This window comes from Buteo buteo, chromosome 12, assembly GCF_964188355.1.
Source record: "Buteo buteo chromosome 12, bButBut1.hap1.1, whole genome shotgun sequence".
NCBI classification, from domain to species: domain Eukaryota; kingdom Metazoa; phylum Chordata; class Aves; order Accipitriformes; family Accipitridae; genus Buteo; species Buteo buteo.
In genome coordinates this window covers 40981687-41007120 of record NC_134182.1, presented here as the reverse complement: position 1 = coordinate 41007120, position 25434 = coordinate 40981687, and the positions used below count along the sequence as shown (strand labels likewise).

General features: G+C 42.4%; 1 protein-coding gene across 1 annotated transcript; it reads left to right on the top strand.

The window, feature by feature from the left end:
- Positions 1–20074, top strand: ADRA1A (adrenoceptor alpha 1A). The gene is made up of 3 exons (XM_075043615.1): positions 1–1460; positions 16408–17145; positions 20013–20074. Exons 1-2 carry the CDS (start codon positions 578–580, stop codon positions 16917–16919), a joined length of 1395 nt encoding a protein of 464 aa, XP_074899716.1. The 5' UTR covers positions 1–577; the 3' UTR covers positions 16920–17145; positions 20013–20074.
- Positions 20075–25434: the final 5360 nt, after the last annotated feature.

Genomic DNA, 25434 nt, shown 5'->3' with positions numbered 1-25434 from the left:
TAACTCCAATGACGTTGTTGAGCAGACACAGCAGGAGCCTCCACCTTGCCAGGTTTCTAAGCCAGTTGTAAGGCAGAAAGAATCAGGACTACCACAAAGTAATTAAAAGCATCAGTGATTTCCTCTTGGGAGAAACTTAAAATTGAGACCCTTTGGAATATTTGTTACTTAAATATTGAATCTTCCCCAAAAGGCAGAAATTATTTTAACCTGCGATTCCAACCTTTCTCATCATTTAATCCTGGAAAGTAAGATAAGTAGCCTCTGTTTTGTGTAGCCTCTGTTTTGCACCCCAAGAAAAATGCAAAAGGAGTTAAATTTGACTTGGAAATGCTGGCTATGAACAGTGCAATAATGGTAAAAACTTAGGGAGAAAGGTAGATTTTCTAATATGTTTCTGGATCCTTCTCATTGTTCCTGGTGCTGCACGTCTAAAATGTTCTTAAAAACCCTTTTCCTCAGCAAAGCCAGGCACATGTTGCCTGTAGGACCTTCTGAGAACTGATCTCATCACTTTTTCTACCTGAAAAGGGAGTGAAGTACAAGAGCCTCGCATGAACATTATCAGCCACTCACCATGGCTTTCCTCCCTGGAAACTCCTCCGACTGCTCCAACTGCACCCACTCGGTGGGGCCTGTGAACATTTCAAAGGCCATTTTACTAGGTGTTATTCTAGGGGGGCTGATAGTTTTTGGGGTTTTGGGTAATATTCTGGTTATCCTCTCCGTAGCCTGCCACAGACATCTTCAGAGTGTTACCCACTATTATATAATTAACCTGGCTGTAGCTGACCTCCTCTTGACTTCCACTGTCCTGCCCTTCTCAGCTACTATGGAGATTTTGGGCTACTGGGCCTTTGGGAGAATCTTCTGCAACATCTGGGCAGCCGTCGATGTCCTCTGCTGCACTGCTTCCATCATGAGCCTCTGCATCATCTCGATAGACAGATACATCGGGGTGAGCTACCCGCTGAGGTACCCAAGCATAGTGACAGAGAAGAGAGGGCTCCTGGCGTTACTGTGCGTTTGGGCGCTGTCTCTGGTGATATCGATCGGACCGCTTTTTGGCTGGAAGGAACCAGCGCCAGAAGATGAGACCATCTGTCAAATCACCGAGGAGCCCGGCTACGTCTTGTTCTCTGCTCTGGGCTCCTTCTACCTCCCCCTGACGATTATCTTGGTGATGTATTGCCGGGTGTACGTAGTGGCCAAAAGGGAAAACAAAGGTCTGACTTCTGGTCTGAAGACAGAGAGGTCTCGTTCCGAAGAAGTGACCCTACGGATCCATCGTAAAAACGCTCCTGAAGCGAGCGGCTCAGCATCCAACCCCAAGAGCAAGCATCATTTCTCGGTGCGTCTCCTCAAGTTCTCCAGGGAAAAGAAAGCTGCCAAGACCCTGGGAATAGTTGTGGGATGCTTCGTTCTCTGCTGGCTTCCTTTTTTTGTAGTAATGCCTCTTGGTAAGTAAAGCAAAACCCCCTACGTTTTACAGCACCTTCCCTGGAGAGAGGGCCATGTTTGCACCTGTGTACAATAATGCTGATCAAAAAAGCTCCGAGGGAATAATTTTCTATTGCAAAGCTGTCAAAATCAAAACATTCACCGTCACAAAGCAGTGAATGTAAAAAATGAAAGCCTCAAATGAAACAAAACGTCTCTGGTGATGAGAAGCATAAAATTCTGAAAATAATGGAAAGGATTTAGTACTCCTTTTTCCATACAGAAAATACTTTCAGTCTTTCAGAACTAGGACTGTTATTTCTGACCAGCTCTGCTATAGGAACAATGTCTTTAGATGTGTGTCTTTATACCTAAGTTTGCAGCCAGTTCTTCAGGTGATATAAATAGGTAAAAGGTCAAGATATAAATGTGTTCAGGGTCAAAGTAGCTGTTCACAGACTTGGGGCCAGATCTCCTGCAGTGCTCAGCACCTAATACTTCCACTTTAAAGAAAAAAAAAAAAATCAGCTTCCTATCAGGAAATTCACACTATGAGATACCATACTCCAAATTAAATGAATGTATTTTTTAATTTATCGTATGACCAGTCAGAAGACAACAGTGAGGATCCTACAAACTAATTTTATACTTCTCTGGCTTGCATCTATTGTGGAAACCCACTGAGCCCACTGACCAAACACTGGTTTCAACCATCATGCTGAATATGAATATTTATTCACCAGCTGTAATTCTAAAGGGGAGGAAAGTCAGGGATTTGTTCTGCTTTGATATCACTGAAATATAAAGTAGTAATTAGAATTTTAATTAAACCTTGCTCAGTCACCTTTGATGCAATTTCAGGATTTAGAAGCAGAATACTAATTTCATACCTGTATCTGAGTGTGATGTATGTTACTCCGCAGCAGCTGTACCAAATGTTAGGTTTTGAAACATGGAACCTTAAATCTGTGATTTGCTCAATTTCAGTAGCTTTTCTTAAATATTGAATCTTCCCAAAAAGGCAGAAATGAAATGGAAAGGGTTTATGCTGTACAGGAAAAATAAACTAAGATTGTTTTCAAGTTTGAGCTATTAACAGAACAATGTGTACAATTAAGAAAAAGAAAAACCAGCCTTACCTAAACATGAAAAGAAAGATTTGGGGATTTTCTTTTAATTTTTTTTTTAACCTTATAAAAAGCTGTTCTTTTTCAATTAAACTCTACTGCATTTACCAAGATTACCAGGCTGCTTCACAAAAACCTGTCACTAATGTTGCCATGTGAAGAACCCCAAAATACAGAATCTTTTCTGTTGGTCAATACTGGGAAGTGCTAGAGTAAGAGATGTAGATGTTTCATAATGAGGAGCCCTGAAAGGCCTCTGGCTCGTGCTGTCCAGGATGTCAGCATGTTGGAATGTTGGTTGCAAGACGTCTGAAACATACCCAAAAAGGGTTTGCGAGAACACATTAAACACTTCTTTTTATCTGCAAATGTGGCTGCCCACACAGAGCTGCTGTTAATTAATTTGCTTTGGATTTAAGAAATTTTCTGGACTCAAGAGGGGCTTTGCATCTTTCTTTGATCCCTTATAAGGAAGCTTTCTTGAGGTTAGTTTCCTTATCTTCACGGAGTTACTACATTACTTTTAAAGCATATAGTAAGTCTTTCAGAACCTGTTTGCTACTTTTGTTTCAAGACAAAAAACCTATTAAACAGACAAGTTGCACAAAAAACACATCTTCAAAAAAACCCCAAGGCAACACATCTTGAGGCAGGCTGTCCCACCCGGAGATCATTGCATATGGCACTATACATCTATTCTATGCCGAACACTTTCCAAAAGACAGTAACCACTTTCAGATCTATTCTGCAGACAGGTGAAGGTAGGCATAGGGAGGCAAAGTGACCCAGCCATGATCACGCAGCAGATTCAAGGCAGAAGTCAGCCTTTTCAGATGTGCAGAATACTCTGTCGCTGAAACCGTTCGCAACTGTGCAGTTCACAACACAGCCAGTGGGGCCACAAGAACTTCATTGTGCAAAAGACCAGCTCTGCAGCTTTGTGGCCGTGGGACGGACCTATACCAGCTCCCATCAGCCAGGCTGCCCTCAGTGAAGGTTGCCCATGAGAGAGACATTCTCAAACTCTTCACAAACCACCTCAGACAACTGGCAGGTGCTGACCACCCTATTCAGCAGAAGTTCCCAAAACATAAGTTTATTTTACTGTCATCTACAGCATCTTCAAGATCCCACATCTGTTAACATCAACTCTACCAGCCAAGAACCACTTTAAAACAAGAAACACCAGGCTTGTTAAAACATACGATAAATGGGGGTAGAAGCTTTTGGGGTGTAGGTATGGGAAGAGCAAGAGCAATAGGATATCAGGAGGGAGATAAAGGCATGACAACCGTATCAGTAGATGCTGCTGAAAATAACTGAACAATTTGAGTATCCCTGCCATAAGACAATATCTTAATTGAAATTGGTGTATAAAGTTGCCATTTGCAATTTGTTTAAGTAATGTCTGCCTTACCTTCTTAGACGGATGGAGTTTCATTCCAAGCAAAGGGTCTGTGCAAAGGCTTTCAGTCTAATAGTGCAATACACCTTCTTCTCACTTGGCTTTGGTGTTTGTGGAGTAAGCCAGGGAATGATACTCCTGTCGCATGAAAAGACCTGAGGTTAAGATTTGTCTTTTTCTCTGCGTGCTGGAGTGCAAACCCACCCTTCACAAAACTTCTGTAAAATAAGAATGTCAAAATAGCCAATTTCCCCTGGAAGAGGTCAGGTTTTCATTTCTGCTCGCGCTTCCTCTCCCTCTTTAGAGGTGACCGGTGGATCTGCTCCTAGTCTCAAAGGTTTCCTGTAAAAATTTCTTTAAAGTCAACATGTCTTCACAAATTATGTAACAAAACCTTCCAAGTCAAAGCTCAAGTGTGTCCCAACTGGATCTACAGTCTTTTTATTCACCTAATTAAATCTCAGTTCCTTTCTAGACAAGTAGCTTTCCTAGTGCAATGAGAGGTCCTTTCCTAGGATAGTTTAGGGAAGGTTTAGACTGACCAAAATGCGGGATAAGAGGTAGCAATCAGCACCTAAGAGCCAGCAAGAACTGTGAGGTCTTTTGTCTATGTCCATTAGCCTCTATACAAGACACCTGTTCTTAGTGAGCTCAAATTCTGTCTCTGCTTCACAGTAGTGGAAGTCGGACAGCATAAAATGCTTTTTATTCTGCAAACCTTCCCTTGAATTGTTATTACCCAAAAAAAAGTTGTAAACCCATTGCTGAATTAACTTTATCGGGGGAATTCTGCACAGACTCTTCCTGTAAATGTCATTGCCTAAGAGCAATCATGTCCAACACTTTAGCCCCAGCATTAGGTTGCAAAGAAAGAATGATCTCCATGTACATCTACAGCTGTCTGCAATCGCTTCCCAAGCAGAAGATTTTTCAGATATGTCCACCAAACTCTCCTAATTCTACACTAGGCATCCACCTTTCTATAAGGACAAGTATACGAGGGATATATGCAAGAGAAGAAAACGTTAATCTTCTGAATAGATTACTTGGCTGTTCAGGAGCTCTGAATACTTTCACTGGTTGCCACTTGTGTAGTACAGGCTGGTGTTTGCTCCAAGTGGACTACAAGAGCATCCTACCTCGTCCATGTTATTCAGGCTGTTATTCAGCCCTTCAGAGAAGGTAGTTGGAAAGGATGTTCCCCTGTCCAGTTCAGGGCTATTGCTCTCACTTATCTTCTACACCTGTTGCATCATTTTCTTAATCTTTTATTTCTCTTCTGCAACACTTAATCACCATATTCCAGACTGCTAACCACTTACAAGCGGCTTGAGCTTCTCCATTTAACATCCCCTCATGTTAATTTACACCGCAAGAATAGCTTTAAATGCTTTTTAGTGCTGGCCTTCACATTTTGGTTACTCTGTGCTTGGCTCCTTTCTCAAAATATAACTGCTCTAAAGCACTCCATTCAAATAGGTAGGAGGAGTGCAAGCCAGGTGTCACGAACAAGAGATTACATCCCATGCACTCCTTTACACAAACAAGAATACACAGCTTTACTGAAGGGAATTAAGACCTATGATCTAGCTAGGAGAACTAGCAGGTGATGGAGCTGAATTTTTGTTTTCTACATTAGTCAAAACCTTCTTATCACCAAGTTTGTTTTTTTCAAGTGCACGATAAAGTGAAGCGCTGCTTCTCTTCTCAGAGGTCTTCAGGATCTTCTTTGGCATGTTGCCAAAGTTCTTTAAGATCTTGGAGCGGGGGGGAATGCCCTAAAGTAAGCAATATGGTTTTTCCAAATTGGAGCAACCATATTCTCTTCGGCACCAGCAAACAGGGACTACTTGAAGCTGAACAAGAAACCTGAGAAGAGGTTCCTAGAGGAACTTGAATGTCAAGGAGCAGCAAGAAAGAGCAGGGCTGCTCCAGGAGGGAGAACAACCCAGGAACAGAGGGCAACAACCACGCAGGCAGGAGCCATGCCCTCCCCAAAAGTGTACCCTCACTGTACCTGAGCAGAAGCAGGCAGCAGTGGCATCTACGATGGGTTCAGCTCACACTCTGGTAATGGCCCAACAAACACAAAACAAGAAAACAGAGCAAAAAAAGAACAAGCCTGAGCCTGTCTGCATTACTCAAAGAGGGTTAAGGGGAAGAACCTGACCTTATATGCAGCTCCTAGGCCAGTGGGCAGAGAATTTGTGGGTAGAGGCCACAGATGAGACTTATCTAGGCAATTAGGGCTTGTTGGGCCCTGGCACTCTGCAATAACAGCCTGCCATGCAGCAGGTTTCTTCCCTTTCTGGTTTTTGTTGCAATTGCTAGAAAGAAATATACGGAGCAAGAAGAGTCCAGAAATTCAATGCGCACCTGTAGTCATGTAAGTTCATCCTCAACATCACCTTGGAAAGTGGTGCCAACTGACAGAGCAGACCTTTTCCTGTAGCTGGAAGACACTTAATGGGTTGCTCTGGGAATTTTTCAGAAGATTTATTTTCAACAACATAGGTGACAGCATTTGGAGGTTGTTTTGAGGTGAAACATGCACAGAACCGATAGAAAAAAGGAAAAGTGCTTGGATATTACAAAAATGGTCCTAAGCTGGGATTGATGGTTCATCTTAAACTCGCAGAAGCAAATAAACTCACAGAGCTTTGTTTGTTGTCCACTTTCTGTGACAAGCGAGCTTAAATCTATCTAGTTGTAGATGTTGTGTTCAGAAGCAGAAAGAAGGAGAAAGGGAAAGTCTGAGCCAGGATGTCACAGGGGAAAAAACAATCCAGACTACTAAACTGGGCAAGGAGAGGAAGGCTTTTAGCATTTGTCAATCATTCTCATGATGAAGAGAGCAGAAAAGAGGATACGCTGGAGGGTATTTATATTTGTAGTAGAGTACTAAATTAGTCTTGTGAGCTGACACAAACACTGTCAAGGGAATCCTCTAATCCTGTCTACGTGCCTGTCTGCAGCTGGTTTCTAATTACTATTTTGTGTTTGGGTGTCTTTTTAAATGGAGTCAAAGAGAATGACTCTCTACTTTCATTAGAGGTAAACCAGAAAAATAAAATGCATTTTTCTACCTCTACCATTGATGCAATTTCTCAGGAGGTCACAAGGTGAGGAGTAGGAACGTGCACCGATGCCTGGAGGTTGGTGGATTTATCGCTGTATTTTCCTGGGAGGTTTGCATTTGTTGTCTATATCTTTACTTATTATATGTTTTAATGAGGTGGCTGATTTAACTATCACACCTTGCTTGGGCTCCAGAGGCCTGAGTTCATACTCAGTCTGCTCAGCTGGAAATGGGAAACTTATTTTTGGAAGTGAAAGATGGCCAGACATGACAGAAAAGATGCAGTTGTTTGTATGTTATCAGATCCAGAAATTCATCTACCTTAATCACACTGCTAAGGCACAATTGACCTGTCCTCCTCTAGGTTGCAATGCTGGGGTGACACGAAGATTCCATTTTGTCTATTAGGGTACAGTATTTCCCAAAGGCTGTGCTTCAGGGACCCATCTGATCTCTGGTACCAGTGAAAAACATATCAGGTATAGCTTTATGGCCTCTTGCTCTTTTCATGATCATCTGAGTCTCGATTCAATGTGTTCTCCTGGCAGAACCTGTTCAGATCAACTCCCACGGTTTCTGCATAAGCCACCCTGGGTCCTGCCCACTTACCGTCAAAGTAATTGGGCTTTGGACCATGTTCCTTTCTCACAGTTCTCTCTCAGTGAGCCAGAATATGACAGAGTTGGATCAGGGAAGTAAAGGCAGGGTCTCTGCTTCACCCATGCCTTGTCACAGCAGGAGTTCAAAGACCTGCTACTGTCTTGAAGTTTACACCCTGCAATCCACTCTGTTCCCTACCTACTGACTGCTTCAGACAGCAGGGTTCTAATGAGCAAAATCTGGGAACACCATTTCAGAGGAACACCCAGGCTCCAACTGCTGTGAGATTCTGAGAGCAGTTTAAATACGTTTTTTAGGGTCTTTGGGGGCCATAAAAAGGCAGTGCTTGGGATTCATCCATCCCTCATAGTTTAAGCAGCAGTACAACAGGATCTGCCGCAGTGTGAGATTCGGCAGTGAGCTGGGATCCCTCTGTAACAGGTTAACTGTGGGCGCTGAACAGAAAGTCACCAATTTCCTGCAGAATTGAGACAATTTTCATTGATGATACTGAAGCAATGCGTAGTATTGTGTTATCCTGTGAAGGCAGTGTTAAAGAGAAGGTGTTGACGTGATGGGAGGGTAAATAAGTTTCCTGATGGGGAAAATAAGGAAGAGAAAGCAAAAGTTTTCCTGGGAAGCAGAACTGTGTAGAATTGCACCAGCCTTCCAGGGAATCACTATACTGGTGGTATTTCCCCATACAGAAGGTAAATAGCTTAACTCCTTTGTATGAATTACCTCTTCTTCTTTAGAATTGGATAGATGATCTCAGAGTAGTAAATATAAGCACAGGATCCTCCGTCCCTCCTATCCCTTTACTTGGAGGGCAGAGAGCAAGGCAAGCAGCCCATGCACTCCCTTGACATCGTCATGGCTGGGTTGTCCAAATATTCAGAGAAACAAGGATCTGAACGCTTTTTCTTTTCATTGTTCAGCTGATAATAACATAATAAAATAAAATGAATAAAAGCTGTGACAACCTAACCCTCAACATAGTTTTCATATCAGAAAATGCTGAACTTCAGCCGTGGAGGAAATATTCAGAGCTAGATTCCCCACATTAGTATTTCAGTGTGTTCCCTCAGTGACAGAAAGGGGAAAAAAAACCCCAAAAAACAGAAGCCCCAGCTCATTCTCTGGAGCACAGGTCAGGGAGAAGAAGGGTGTTTACACTCCTTGAGTCACGGAGCACAAGTCCATGTGTGTGTGAAGCCATTGAATGGGGAGAAAATAAGCCACAAAGATAAACAGCCAAGATATTTCCTTGGCAAGGTTGGGTTTTTTTGCTAATCGCAAGGGGCGTTTTTCATAAACACAGGCTGGGAAGGCTTTCTTGGTCTAGGTTGATAATTCGGCTACACTGAAGCCAATGGCAAAGATCCCACTGCCATCCCTGTGGCCAACATTTCTCCACCGTTACCGAGTCCCAAAACGTTGTGTCCCACTGACTCATAACACAGCAAAGCAGCGGAAGGAATTAGCGATATTAATAGCCATTTAAACTGAAAACAAGGGAGACAAAGCGGAGTCAGTTGTGCTATGTTTTGTGATTCACATCTACGGCAATCCTGCATGCACTACCTGTCAGAGGAGGTTTGTCCTTGTCTTCAAAATGTTCCCGCTTTGTGTAGTCACCACTTTCAAGTCCCTGGAGTAAATGAACCAAGAGTGTAATTTTTCACTCACTCTCAAATGTCATGGTGCAATTTAGGATCTTAGTGATTGAAAGGAGATGAGTGATTCTCCCACCCCACCCAGCAAATGTCAGGATTTGTCTTCAATTTGGATACATAAGGGAGAGATACTCAGCTTTTGCTGAAGAAGGTAATTCCTGTATTGCTAACGCCAAGGATTCCAAAATCACGACTGACAACTGCGTAGTGACAAACTCGTGAGACAGGCTGAGATAGACTCATCTTTTCAAACTATTCTCTGAACCACCCGCTTGGTGGGGGGGTTTAATTTTTAAAGGAAAGCTAAGATTTTGTTGTAAGTGCATGACTCTGGAGCTAGGGCTTTGGGACAAATATCAAATATCTTAAAAATGTGAGCAACAAGATCCAGAATCATTCCACTGCAGTAACAGCACAGGAGCTGGAATTTCAATGACAATGAAATTGATTTGTATAACAATGTGATTATTTGGGTTTACATGGCTTACAAAACCTCAGTTTACCTTCCCATGGTTTTTTATCGGCTTTCTAAATCTGCAGCTGCCCACAGCGAATCTGGAAATAGTTGCTTGCTGGGATGTTTGCTCTTTGCCAGAAATATCATCCATCGTAAGTGGGTACAATATGAAACAGAGCATAAATTAGGCCTGAAAAAATCCAAATAATAAGAGCACTGTTCCCAGACTGACCCATTCCTATTGCCTGTCCTTTCCACTCTCACCTGTGTCCAAACACCCACACCCTCCTGGTGCCCCAGAAATCTGAACTCAGGCCCTTGTGAAGAGAAACAAATTCTCGCTCCTCCTTCTACGTGTGTTTATTATGGGTCAGGGATACCTCGGCACAAAGTTACTCTCATTTTCCCCCTGAATCGGCCACAATATTCCAGGCCCTGGGACAGGCAGAGCTGGAAACGTGCAAGACTTGCCAGATGAAGGCTTTTACCCTTCCTCACGTCTATGAACCGCAGTTCTGCATTTGTTGCGTTAATTTGATTGCACAAAACCCAGAAGCGTTTTCTACTGTTCAAGGGTTCTTCGATCCCATTTTTTGTTCCCACAGAAAATACTTCCCATAAGGGAGCAGCAGGGTGAGACGTGCTGGGAGAGCATATATGTCCAGAGTGCAGCTGTTGCATGTCTGCAGCAATACATATACATATATATAAATACACTTTCCAGAAGGTGGTTTGACCCAAGATGCAGTATGGAATGCCAGTCTTATGGAATAAAGTTCAGTGCTAACATTGAGCTTGGGAACACAAGATGTAACGCATTTATCAATGTTTGTAGAGCAGATTGCCTCATGAGAGGTCTGAGGTGCCCCTGGTACAGAGTTAATCTGTGTGGGGACATCAGGGCTCCTCTGCGCTTCATCCTCCGGGTCTTTAGGGCAATTGCTCTGGAATAGCTGCTGACCTCTAACTTGACCCCTTAGGGCAGATCCCAGGACCTGAGTTTTAATCTTTGCCTCCCTGTAAACCAGACCACTCTCCCTGTTTCCAGTTTGCTGTGAGTACAGAGGCGTATTTCCTATACGCCAGAGGCAAGAGATGCTAGGATTTTTGTTTGACTTCTGGGCAAGGTTTAAAAAGGGTACTTCTCCTGATTCCCTAGGACGCTTCAAGCCCTGAGAACAAAACACTAACAAATACAGTTTGGTTTGCTGCCCACAAGGTGCACAGGCACTGCTGTCGTCTCCAGAGTAGAGTCTGCAGCTGCTGCCTCCTAGTACTGCAGGCAGCTACTCATGGCGAGCTCCGAATACACGGGAATCACTGCTTTGCAGGTTATTGCTGGTCTCGCATCCCATATGGGTACAGCCCTGATCTCACCCGTGCACCAGTGTCACCATACAGCCCCGCCTGCCTGTTCCTGTGCTCGGACTCAATCACCAGATTTGTACCATACAGCATAAAAAGGGGAAAACAGTGGCCAGCCTAAACAGAGCTGCAAGATTTAGTAGCAGGAGATGGATTTTAACACCACTGTGGGTCTACAGGTCACAAAAATGTATGAGATCTTATTCCCGTGGTGCTGACAGAGACAATACAGGGTAAACAAATAACACAAGCTTCCGTACTCTGGCAGCTTCTAAATCCCTCTTTGCTGCCCATCAGTGAAACGATGCGCAACATCAGTACTGGTTTTTAAACAACCTATAATCAAGCAGCTCTCTAACTTCTGACAAATGACAAAGTCAAATTACATCTTTGTGACTGAATTGGCACTTACTCACCAGGAGGTACACGGAAAACTTGTCTCTCAGATCTGAAGAAACTTTGAGTTGACAAACAGGGAAATAAATGATGAGGGAGGGGAATGCAGTCCTGACATTTCAGGGGTGAGTGATGAAATACTTAATGGCGAAGGATCTCAGGAGGCTAATAGTACATTTTATTTTATTTAATTTTCTTATAACAAGCAATTGAATTGTGCTACTGACACTTGAGAGTCCTCAACCTTTTGAAAACAAAGCAGGAATTCAAATGTTGTTTAGTCAATCTACAATTCAAAGGCATTAAAAGATCAGTTAAGTTTTCTTTACTGTTCCTCCAGCACAGACTGCTGTTCATCTAAGATGAAGCCTCTAAACTGTAATCAGTTTTGCAACTGTTTACCATTTTATTCCTGACAGGGTCCTGGGGAAGAATTTAAGGCCTGTGAATAGGATAGAGAATTAGTTTTAAGAAAGAAAACTTCTCACTTCTCACCTGCTGCTCACTGTCCAGCTCTGTTAGAGGATACCTGGATGGCAGCACTTTATTAATCTATGATTACACCTAGCCTAGAGTGAGGGAATTGGAAAAGCTTGCTCTGGCGAATTAGGTGCTCTAATAATTCTTTTTTCTCAGTCCTGGCTGCTAGTAGGCAAGTGCGCAAACCCGAGTGGACACTAATTGGCAGCTAATTGCCGAGTGGTCAAGGACTGACTGGACATGGGCTCTGAACTGCTCGCCCCACCTGGGTTCTGTCCTGCCTCGCTGCTACGTAGAAAACAGTCCGTCTTATAATGTGTACCTTAGAGAAGAGAGAATTCATCACTCCGCTTCGTTGTTTAATCTCATGGTTAATTAAGGTCCTTGTGTAAAAAACCCCACAAAACCTATGTTTTATTTCTCCTTTGAACTCATCTGACTTGAGCTGCCAGCCGCTGCCCATTTCAATGTTTCAGCGCACTGAACAAAACACTTATCCCCGGGCTTAGCAGCACTGTTTGAAAATGACTCCTGCTTGCTACCAGATATATCAACCACTGATATTAATCGTGACAGCAACATCACTGAATATTAGAGGCCTGGAATAAAAGAATACATTCTTAGTATTCTGTGGGGAGGAACACGATTCCTCACGGACTTGCAGAATATGCTATTTTTCCCCTTTTGCCAGATACTCAGGTAGCCAACAGAAAAGATTAGGGCAAGTTTCTGAACTACAGAGCTAACCAGGTGTCTGCAATAGAAGGGCATTGCTTTCTGCGGCCCCTTGTATCGGACATCACACTTCTATAGAGGCACTAAGCAAATGCTGACACGTCAATAGTTCCTCACAGCAGTCCTGCAACACACAGAAGGATTTTGCTCATTAGACACAGAAGATGCAGGAGGTGAAATATTTTTTTGCACCCTACACAATAATTCAGTGCCTCAAAGTTTAAACATACTGATCTTGATTTATATTGCTCTGGAAGTTGAATAAGCTGTCAGCATAAGTAAGAAGAGGGTCCAAATTATTTCTACTTTGATTTTACATCTAGCTCTGTTACACATTGGGTGCATTGACTCAATGGTCAGTTCCAACCTCAGCCCTTTCAAGATGCTGCTGACAATATTTCTTCCTATTGACTTTTGTACTGTTTCATTCACAGGACAACACACAGTTATAGGAGCCTGGAGACAGAGCTTTAGCTGGTCTAAACTTATGAAACATCACTGACTGGCACAACCAAACGCACAGCAGAGCAAAGCTACTGTCCTAAAGCCCGAGTTGTATCCACCACTGGAAAGAAAGTGTTAAAGACAGCGTGTGATGGGGTCTACAGACAGCAATGTTTGTATGCTGTTAAAGATACTTCATTTTGTTTTCCCTGTGTGTTGTTCCAAGGCAATAAGTCTCTACGCTGATGAACCAAAAAAGGTTACATTAATAAATTAGCATGCAGATCCCCACCCCAAAAAAAGAGCAAGAGACAGACTCTGACACTGGCTATTTTCTATTTTTAACAGACTTTGGCAAGGCACTAGCATTCCATTTAGAGTGAGCCAGAAGTTGCAGCAAACAGGAATTGTTATTGTTTACCCATTTTTACACTCAGCCTCACACAGCTGATTCCCTAAACCGAGATTCGTTTCACCTTTTGTCTTAACACCAAATGGGAAAGCGGTAGATATGGTGCAATTAAATGAGGAGATAAAAGAAAAAATTGAGCATGATTTGGGCATTTAGAAGCCTTTCATTATTTTTCATCTGCCAATGACTTCAGCCAGAAAGTTCTTGCAGAATGTTATTTAGTTGTTTTTCACTAAAGGAAAGCAGCATTAATTTGCTGAGAAAAATTCTAGGTCGCGGATATGCCTGCTCGCTCATGCTTAACTGCAAAACAGCATTTGCTTTCTTTAGCACAACATTTTTGGGCTTAAATCTGGTTGAGAGTAAAACTGCTCTACCTAGCTAGCTCGGAGCAGCGCCGAAGCAAGCACGGAGGCAGCGAGAGTCATGCTCGGTGCCCAGGTTGTAACCGGGGTTGGAATCGAAGGTTCGGCGGCTCCAACACAAAGATCAAGATCCTGTGGCGCGTTCTGCGCTGCCTTTGGGTGTCCTGACTCAGCCTCACCTCTCTGCTGCTCCGCCGTACACCGGACGGCCCAGACCTCTCCCAAATCGGAGAGAACTGGAAAGCTCCTCACCCTGCCACGTCTCCCATCTCTCCCCCGGCAGCGGCGCGTCCTCTGCGCCCGCCGGCTCCTCTCAGAGGGTGGGAGCTGGTGCCACGGCGAGAAGGCATCGCTTCGCATTTCGCAGCAGAGCTGGTGTTCAGCAGAACGAGCAGGTCGTTAATCACACGGCGCTGTTTGTGTCTCTGGTTCGGGCGGTATTTTGACACCTTCTCACACCGGCAGAACCACCCTGAGAATTCCTCTCCGGCTTTTGCCGCTTGAAAGCATTTGCTGCACTTGGTGTAGCTTTGTTTGACAAAGATGGGAAGAAAAAAGATTCAAACCAAAGTTCAGCAACTCTCAGAATTAAATTAGAACACCCTCTGATTGCATTATTAGCTTTTCCTAAGTCAGGGGAGGTCCAACAAACAGATCGATCCCTGTAAAGCTTAGGAGCTGCTTAGAGACGTAGTTGAACTGCAGAGGCTGACAAACACATCGACGCCTAAATCTTCCACAGTATTTTTTTTCAACATGCACAAGCTTACAATGTGTCCGGGGGGAAGCAGGAAGACAAGCATTTGTCAGTGTTGAAAGTTCTGTTTATTATAAACTTGACTATAAAGTCCAAAAGAAGCCAATTATGTTTTCTGAGAAATTATTTTTCTTCCTGTGCCCAAACTAATTACTGACATTGGTATGATAGAACCACTTTCCCCCCCTTTCTTTTAAAGGAGGCAAGAAACAGCTTTTCGCCTTGACAACATATGGCAAATATTTTTCTCTTTCTCTGGTTTTACATTCATTTTACAAAATTGGTCTTAGAAGTGCTGTTATCACTTATTCCCACCCCCGCATCACACAGAGTTGAGTTTTCTGCTTCACTCACGTTCAGACAATATTGTTTTTACTCCTAAGCAAAGAGAAGTACCAAATAGGAGAATTACAGGATCTTGTTAAAATGGCCATTTTCCAGTGTCATTCAAGAAAAGCAACAAGTTTCTAAACAATTCTCCATAAGCAGCAGTGTTGACTCTTTGATATCTTTAAATATGTCTCTATAGCTTTATAATAACATCTCCCCATGAGTAAATCTCTAAAGCATTTACTGACATCCTATTCAAATCATTTAAAGTTAAAAACTTGCTTGTTCAAGCAGTAAGTAGCTCAAGTTGTAGTTAAACAAAAAACCAAAGCTTTGGCATTAGGAAAAATGTTGCCAAGATTTTAAATCAGCAGATAACTCATAATTAAATCCTATGTTATCGTATATCATTATCTATTTTTTAAAAATGATATTAGCAATGCTATTTAATTTTCAATTCACATGGTCACTTGCAGCTGGCTGTTGTTGTGCCAAGACAGTGAGGACTAATGAATGCACAGTTTATGATTCTGTCACTGATACGCTGAATAAGCTTTGTCAAAAGATTCCAAATTTTCTGAATGTTATCCTGCCTTCTATAGGATAAAAAGTCCCACAGTCCTTTCCTTACTAAGGAGCCATCTAAGTTCTTGCTCTTTGAATCATCTCTGAGAAGTAATCTTGCAAGTATATACAGTGCGTATATATAAATATATCATGGCTGCCCATGAGACACTCTCCAGTGTTCCTTGAAGTAGGAAGGAAACTTTCCTTTAACTTCTCTGAATTTTAGATGCATTCTATGAGACAGAAAAACGTGGATAGTTAGTTTTTCTAAAGGTTTCAAGGGAAAATGAGTACCCAATACTTTGTCGTTTTGAAGACTTTTAGCTGGAAGGCAGTCAACTCAGTAATCCTACTTTTCGCTTACTCTGACTTCTGAAATGGTGTGATTGTCTTGCCATTTGAAACCCCTTTTCATGACCTCCTAGATATGACTGCTATTTGGCTAGCTAATCTTGAATTAGAAGTCCCAGAGTAAGCAATTTTCCTCTATTATTTGATATCCATCCTCCTGCTTGCCTCTCTGGCTGTAAATGGGAATACAACGCTTGTATAATAAAGCAGATGTCTTGAATTGATTTCTGATAGAACATCCATGTAATTGTATGACACCATATATTCTGAAAGACTTGTTCCTGCAGGAATTGGGCTTCGAGTCATAAATTTTCCAAGACAGAACAGAATCTTATTTATTTTTTCCAGTGTTTCAGTTTCTTTGGTTACCTGTAATTTCTCACTGCCTCTGCCTTAACACTCTGTGTATTTTCTATTTTAGGCTCTTTCTTTCCTGCAATCAAACCCCCGGACACACTTTTTAAAATAACGTTTTGGCTTGGGTATTTAAACAGCTGCATCAACCCCATAATCTATCCGTGCTCAAGTCAAGAGTTTAAGAAAGCATTCCAAAACGTCCTGAGAGTCCAGTGCCTCCCAAGGAAGCAAGCAGCAAAGAAGCAGTCCCCAAGTTTCAACCTCAACCATCCCACTAGCCAAAGCATGGAGAGCGGCAAAGGTGTGGTCCGTATCCCTGTCGGTTCGGGAGAAACCTTTTATAAGATTTCCAAGTCGGATGGGGTCTGTGAATGGAAGATATTCTCCGCTGTGCAAAGCATGCCTGCAAAAAATGCAGTTTCTAAAGACTGTACTGCTGCCAAAGCGAAAAGTAAAGGTTTCCTCCAGGAATGCTGCTGTGCAGGCACTTCGGGGAACCTCGCCCATGAAAACTGTAAAGTGCCAACCATCAAAATACACACCATCTCCCTCAGTGAAAACGGGGAGGACGTCTAAAGGACTGAATGTGCCTGGCAGCACAGGCTGGCAAACTCGTGGCTCTGCTAATGGGATGTTGCTCTTTTTATCAGGAAGTAGAAGTAGATGCTCCAACAGTTGGAAGGATCCAGGTGAAACAAACAGCATACTGTAAATCCGGGCCAAATCTTTTGAGGAGTGATGTCTTTGAGTGCTGGTAGCCTGAACAAAGCCCCTTAAAGACAGTGAACGGCTTCAGTGGATGGTGAGCACCCTACGGTCTTCCGAGCAACTGGCCTCTGCGAGTCATTTGCCTGACATTTAAAGGCTTTCTTTTTCACTGTATTCCCCTGTTTCAAATTTCCTGCTGCTCTGATTTAGGTGCAATGGGGGAGAAAGAGCAAACTACAAAGACCCCGTGCTGATTTCAGCATGGATACTTTCAGACAGCTCCACATTTAGAGCCATTTTGTGATTCTGCCCCCCCCAAAAAAAAGCTAAACCTCAATTCAACAACCAGGAGAGCTGAGGTTGGGAGGCTTAGGTCTTGGGACAGTGTTTACAGATCTCTACTTACTTTTCATTAAGGGACTGCGGACAAGAATGTTTTCCTACCATGTCTTGCCTCTTTTGTTCATGTCCAGGTCCTGGCTTGGTGAGGTCCTGCACGCCTTGTTGAAGAGACCAGGCAGCTCTTTGGATTTGCATCTCCAGCTGGGCAGCCTCATTGGTCCTCATCCCTGGGCTGCACCAGATGGGGAATTGGTCTTCTCTAATACCCACAAAGCTTCTGGTCCTCAACCTGTCTGGAAAAGCAGTCACTTCAGCTCACAGGGCACAGCAAAATCACTCTCTTGGCTCTTGCCCTGCTTGGAGTCGCTCTAAGTTTCCCTTTGTGCTGTGGATTTCAGTAAACTCCATTGCCAAGGGAAACTTGATCCAAGCGGCTGCACTCCACCTAGCTTCAGAGACCAACCAGAACTCTTCTTTTTTGTACAAACAACCTCGCAAATCTCCAAACAAAACCGAATGACAATTTGCATGCATCCTAGGTTTGTTTGGAAGGTCTCTGTGCTTTGATGCAGGTCTAGTAAAATTCAAAACTAGGTAAGTCATCAAATAAGGCTCAGAGAGGTCATTTTCACCCATCCATTTGTTTTCCTTGTTCTGAGTCCAGCAGGGATCTGCTTAAAGACTCAGTAACTCCTTGCTCAGGTGCTTGCTGGTCAGATCAGTGCCACAGTCACTGGAAACGCTGCAGACATTTTGCTGTCTCCCTGCCTGGTGTTATGCTACATTCCTTTTCTAACTCCTTCAAAACCAAGTGCTCTAAGCTTTCTATGAGATCCTGGGTACCCTGGAGTCAGGAACTTTACCCTCGTTCTGAGCAGTGGGAGTTTAGCATGTTAAATGGCTTAAGGACGTACATCCCCATGAGAAAGGGCCATCCTTTGGGAATTTGGGAGAAAAGCATTTGGAAGCATGTTATATTTTAATACAGCTAATCCAAATAAATAAATAAATGAGCTGTTCAGCATCTGGAAGAAATAGTGGGAGGAATTCTCTGTACAATATTAGAAATAAGCAGCTTTTGACATAACTCCTCCTGAGCCTGCCAAGTAAGAATGCAGCTTCTTGAAACAACACATAAGCCTTTACTCATAGCTCAATGTCAGCTCCCGTGCTGAGTATCTACTGGCTTGAAAAGGGAAAGGGCTTAAGATAAGGTTAGCTTTTACAGGATAGGACCTTGAAAGGACACCTTGATATTATTGATGAGGAATCTTGTTTATTCATCTCTCATTCAGTATTAAGTCCCCAATGCCAAGAGAATTTCAGTCTTTGGAGTCTTTCATTTATGCACCAATGAGATTATGGCTTTAAACTGAAAGAGGGGAGATTTAGGTTAGATGTAAGGAAGAAGTTCTTCCCGGTGAGGGCGGTGAGGCCCCAGAACAGGTTGCTCAGGGAGGTTGTGGCTGCCCCATCCCTGGCAGCGTCCAAGGCCAGGTTGGATGGGGCTTGGAGCAACCTGGGCTGGTGGAAGGGGTCCCTGCCCACGGCAGGGGGCTGGAACTAGATGGCCTTTAAGGTCCCTTCCAACCCAAACCATTCTATGAGTCTGTGAATTTGGAAGTACAGTGTTTTTCAAGACCATTAAGGTTTTATTGTGTTTGGTGGGCCAGTGAATGGCACTGTCTACCTCTTCTTATATTTGGAAAGTGAAATATCTAACTTAGCTGATTAGCTGAAGGAAACAGTTATTTGTTCTCCCACATGAATGCTGCATAAGAAAGATACAGAACGTTCCAAACAGGTTAAAATTAGAGAAGAGCTCAAATCAAATCGCTGGACCCAAACCCTTATTTTTTCCAAAAACATGCACTCATGGACAGCAAATCTGTAGCATTATCCCATTTTTAGTTTAAATAGGAAAGCCACCCCACCCTTAAAGCTTTTCTTAGGTTTTTTTTAATAAAGTCTAGAATTTGAAACTAGACCTGTTGAAATACTATGAAAAAAATATTCTCATGGTACTTCAAGCCAAGAGCAGAAGCAGAAAAGCTGGAAATCTCATAAGAAAGTCACATGAGACTTGTGGCCGAGGTTTTCAGTCTCACAGGGTTCAAATACGTGGGACGCTTACTTGAACAAAACCAGAAGTCTGAACCATTTTGAAAAACACCCATTAAATTGAACAAGACTAGCAAGATTTGAAATCTTCACTACACAGACTTGCTGCCCAACTCTATCTATATACTTATTTTATAACCTGAACCAATAAGGGCATTTGTGCCATCTCTCCTTTGGAGCTGGGACATTTACACAGGGTCTCTCTGGTAATTTTAGATTTGTTGAGGTTTCATGGTGTCAGGCAAGGGGTTGTTGTGGAGCTACACGTAGGCTGACACAAATGAATTAGTCGTTTCATTCCAGAGCAGTTCTGAAGTAGCAATATAATCTGAATCTGTAAAATGAGGATAAATAAGTCACCGTGCTGGTGGCAACGTCTGGATAGACAAGCACGGATAGTCACCTTTGTGGCACAGTGCTCCTGCTTGTGAGAGAGAAAAGTTAGAATAATGAAGTCTTGTGGTCTCATCTTCACCCTTTTTTTCTGTCATCAAACAGATGCTAAAGGACCTCTCTCTGTCCAGTGACTCTGAAAAGCACTTGGACCTCAGCATCAGGCGAGCTTGGTCCCAGCCACACCTCTGCTGCTGTCACGTTTGCCAGCAAAAACAAATATATAATTTGTTTGGCTTACTCGGAGAATTTCTGCATGAAAAATGCCCTGTTCCCTTGTTGCAAGCAGGGTCATAGGCACTTGGCATCTTGATGGACATTTGGACTGACAAGTCCCAAAAACCATAGAAGGAGCTCTAGGAAAAAGAATTAAAAAAAAAAAAAAAAAGGAGTGCAGATTTAAGCAGCCCACATTTTTCTGTTATTTAAAGTGAACTTGGCAGTGGTACAACAGCTGCAGCCACAGAGGCTGAATGTATCTGTCTATCTAAAAAGCACTAGCAGAACAAGCGATTTCCCAGTGGCTTGCCATCGATCATCATCACATATAAAATCTTTCTACGATCAGGACTCTGTTGTGTGAAATACCGTAAGAGCACAGAGCAGAGAGCAGAATGTGGTCAGATGGGAAGTAAGGATGCAGTGGAGTGCCATGGTTTTTCTCCTCAAAGCCACATCCAATGGACCACACTGACCTGTCAATTGATATGTCCTGACTGAAATCTTTGAGGGACGCATATGACAACCCACCGTCCTCTCTGTTCAGTATTTTCTGTTGAAAATGACAGCCAAGACTTCCATCTTTAGTGGAGCATATAGTCTCTGCTGCAAAGAACTGAGAGCTGGAGCATCATATAGATGGCTTTTAATTTACACAGGTTGAGGCTAGGCAGATAACCAATCTCTCTTCCTCACAGGGCAGGGAAAGTTCAATATTCCAGTTTCCACAGTTAATGTTCATTCAGATTTATCGTCTTATGGTTTGGGGGCTTCACGTACTCTGCAAGATTATTCAAATCCCAGATACTTAAGATCTGCCCACTATTTGAATAAATGTGTCGTCTTTTTTTTTTTTTTAATTTTCCTCCGCCAAGTCCAAGGATAAATTATGTACTGTGTAAAAGAACATTTTCCTTTGCCAGGCTTTAATGTCTTGAAAATCCATGGCATTGAAAAGAGGAAAGATTAAGCTGGGAATATTTCTTGCTTTTCTACTTATCAGAGTGAGCAAATGGGTTTCACAAAGCTTCTTCAGTCTTAGTTGCAAAATTTCCCTGCCTGACTTCTTCAATTTTCTGAAAGGTAACAGTTACAGACTGGAGCATCGTATACCGATTGAAGTCAGTTTAAAAAGATCTTACTGCTTTACTGAAGTGGAAGTTGCTCAGTTCTAGGTATGACTGTTGGCCACGTGTTAAGTAACGTTCATGTTTGATTGGGTTTTTATTAGGAACTCCATTTTAAGATAAAGCTACTGAGGCACAGAGTGACTCAGTGATTTGCTCAAGGAAGATTTCAGCTGTCCCATGTTGAATCCATGCTTGGTAATTAACTCTGTGTCCTACTCAGAGATACCTTTATCCTCTTTCCTCTCTGAATATTGTTTGGATAAGCAAGACAATGCTGAAAACCAACTCAATGGGACACGCTGTTGACACCAATTATTTCTGGATGATTGCTTCGGGCAACAGCGCCAAGGAGAATAAGCCAGTTGGTCTTTGAGACATTGCACTAAGCTCGAGGCATATTTGGGACCTGCCCCACGCAGTGTCATCATTTGCCGAAAGGAAAAGGTATCTAATAGCTCATGAGAGAACTGTTGTAACGAGGCAGCTTCGTGTCCCTGCAGTCCTCGTACGCCCCTTCTGCGCAGAGCCTTTAAGTCTCGCTAGTGTATCAGCCTTTCAGTTGTTTCCCAAGAAGCCCAAGAGTCAAGTAGCACTTTCTATGAATGAATTTATCCAATATTTATTCTGTTTCTTGTCTAATTATAATGAGACTCACAGGGAGAAGGTTAGACTGTCTGGACAGACTAATCCGGTCTTTTCCTGTCAGTGCACACAAGTAAACTAAACCTTCTCCATCTGTAAAAGGGAGCTAATCCATAATCAACTACTTTTTGAAGGTATTCCCAAGCAGATTGTTTAATATATGACAGTATTATGAAAATCCAAGGCGCTACAGAGATAGCTTGTGGTGCATTAAAATAAAGATCTTCCACCCAGCTTGATAAATGTAATTGAATCACTTATTTCCCAGGAGGAGATTAAGCATTTGTATTAGGGATTCAAGTAAAATGTCATGCCTTCTACACAGAGCGTGCTGCATATTTCTCATACTGACAGAGAAGGAGAAAAATAGCAAGCATGAGCTAAGGGGAAATGAATTGCTAAGAGGAGAGCTATGTATTGCAAGCAACTATCACGTAAGAAATAATGCATCTTTTAGTTCCACAACACACTCAAAGATCTAGTTAATGCAGATTACTGTCTGTTATACTGAGCTCAAACCCAGGCTGAGAAATATCCTCTCCTTTACCATCACAATAACATTAAGATCTTTTTCAGAGTCAAAAACGCCCAAGAGTTAATACTGAAAAGCAAAAATGATTTTCCACTACTCATTGTCTCGGACTGAATGACAAGACCTCCTTGCATCGACCTGTATTTCTTCTGTGATCTGCAAAAACTCGGTCCTTGTAAACCTTTTTCTGAAGTAAGAATACACAACTCTAGCCAGCATTTCAGCAGTTTTCTACTTAAAAAGCAATTCCACTCAGCTAATGATCACAGCATCATTGTTATGTGATACAAAACCTTTGCTGAATATCGCTGAATACTCAGTTCTACTTACTGACGTTACGACTGTGGGAATTGTACGCAAGCTGGTTTGGGCTTTTTTTGCTTTGCCAGCCTTTGGTTGCAAAAATGTTTTCTTTTTCTTCTGTCTGCTGCAGCATTTTGCCTGCATGTTGTACAAGTTTGGCTGCCAGTGGTTTTTAAAGATGTTTCTTGAAACAGGCACTGCATTTTCTGAACATGGTATTCCGATGTCATTGAATTTTCTACGTGCTGTTTTAAAAGGCCCATTGTTTGTCATGCGACATATTTGAACAGTCATGCTGGTCATTTTCTTGAACAAAACTGAATGTATATGAAATATTGCTAGGTGAACAAATAAATTATTGAGGGAAATGTGCACTTTGTGAAATGTGAGCTACAGGTCTGTTTGCTTGTTTGTTTTTTTTCCCCAAAAGTATTTACACGAACGTGACTTCTCCCTTTCAACAAACATTTCAGGATCAGGTAGAGATTACTACCAACAGGACTGGTCTCATTGGGTTTTAGTGGGAGTAAGGTACAAGGGGAATAAAGGAATCAAACTTGTATTTATACTGTCAAAAGTTAAGTTCTTAAAAATTTTTGAAGGGAGATTGAAAAGTTCATTTGGGCCCCAGATCCTTACCATGCTTATTCAGTCTGCTTACAGTAAAACATCTTGTCCCAGAGGAGATCCAGCCCATTTTGCTGTATTCCTTATAAACAAACACTAAGAGAACAATCCCTATCAACCCAAGAATGTAAATCCTCTTTGGGAAAGACAGTGCTGAATGATTATTTTCCATTATTTACAAAGGGAGAACTGAGACACAGAGAAGGAAAGACAGATTTCCAAAACAGCTGATACACTAGGAACCTAGAAAGCCCTGGCTGTAGCTGTCACTGGTGAAACCCTTGAAGATTTCGTCCTAGGTCTCAGGGAAACTGGAGAAAAACTGTAAGTGAAGAAAACCAGTTGCCCTCCTGCTTGTTTTACAGGTCTGTTCGTCCTCCGGCTTACAACATGCATTTACCCTGTCTTACTTTGTATTGCAGTAGAGCCTGGGAGCTTCAGCTAAGGACTGAGATCTGGTCCTTAACTGATACACACCTTGCTGTAAAGAATACCCTTCTAAACTTATAGATGGACATGAAAAATGTTGCAACGCTAAGTAATAACTTAGACTGTCAGAATGCCTTTGTGATCACTAGATTTACTATCAGATAAAAGAAGTAGAGTTATTTTTAATCAATGGTAGGAAATCTCCATTTTTGCTTGGCTTTATGTTATAAATCCAGTTCAGTTAAGGTTATGTAGGACTACGTCAGACTGTCTTAGTAATGGGGCTCTAGGTCCTTCCTCTGTTACAGGACACACTCCCTTGCTGTGAACATGGCAGGTGAGGAGAGGAAGGAGTTACATTGGATGAAAATTGTATTTTCCTAACCGGATCAGGATTTTCTGACCTTAGGCAAGTCAATGCATTTACACTGTGTCTAAACTCCCCTCTGCACAACGGATGTGATATATCCCAACTGTCCCAGGAATGTTAAGCCTCAAAAAATACCACCAATAATTTTGAAAAGCTTGCATATGACAGGAAAAAATTAAAACCTGTCGGTGCATTTGTTTCATTTCATTGCAAGCACATGAATTCGGCAAATTCTGCTTGTGCTTTTTGGGGGATAAACTTACTACCGCTTTCCGGTTCCTCAGATGTCTTTGCTAGTTTCTCAGCCGCTTCTGTCCACTCAGTCTCATCAATAAACAGTCTCCGTTGCATCCGTTTTTTTAATGGCCAAGGTAGGACAGAGTTCTTGCTGCTCTGCTAATGGCACAGTAAAGAAGAGCCACCAGGTTGCTACCTCTGCCTGTCGTAAATGTGACGGCAAAAAGGTGCAACTTTCACTCCTGCACTGACCATGGGCCAGCATAGCTAAACACTTCACTGCCAAGAGGCTAATTCTGAGGCTACTGCGGATTATTTCTCTGTCTTGAGCCATCAGGGTGAAATAACACATGCAGGAGGCTTCAGAAGGTCCTCGATTTCCTCCAAAACTACATAATCCAGAGGAAAAGCAACATTTCCACTTTCCCCAGCTCTGTTCCACACATAAATTTCAACAATAATGTCTGTGTTCTGCACTACAAATAAGGTTGAAACAAATAATGTAAAACAATTCTTTGTTTTATATGTGATCCACCAACAAATCCCAGAGTTGCTCTGGGTTTTCTTACCATTACAAGATACAGTGTTACAGATGCCACAGTAGTGAAAACACCCTAAATACCACTCATGCAGTACACTTCAGTCAAGTACCTCCAAGTGCTTTTAGACACATTTCTTAATCACGCCTTTCCAATACAGAAACTGCGTGATACATATCCCCTTAAAGGTTCCCAAGCTGTTTCATTAACTTTAACTTAATGTAACTTTAAATTAACTGTACGAAAAGGTAAAGTCATCCTCCACTCTGGTGTGAAAGGAAACATCTGGTTTAGTATCTACATTAACATCATGCTACAGCTTTGGTAAGGAAACAGCTATTTCCTTCACCAGTGAGAACTTCAAGGGAAATGCAAGTGGCAGAATATTACTGCCCAAATATGACTTTGGCCAAAGCAACACAGTCAACACAACTGTTTTTCTGTCTGAATGCAGAATATTTAATAACCCATGGATGGGTGATGCTAATGGGACTGCTTC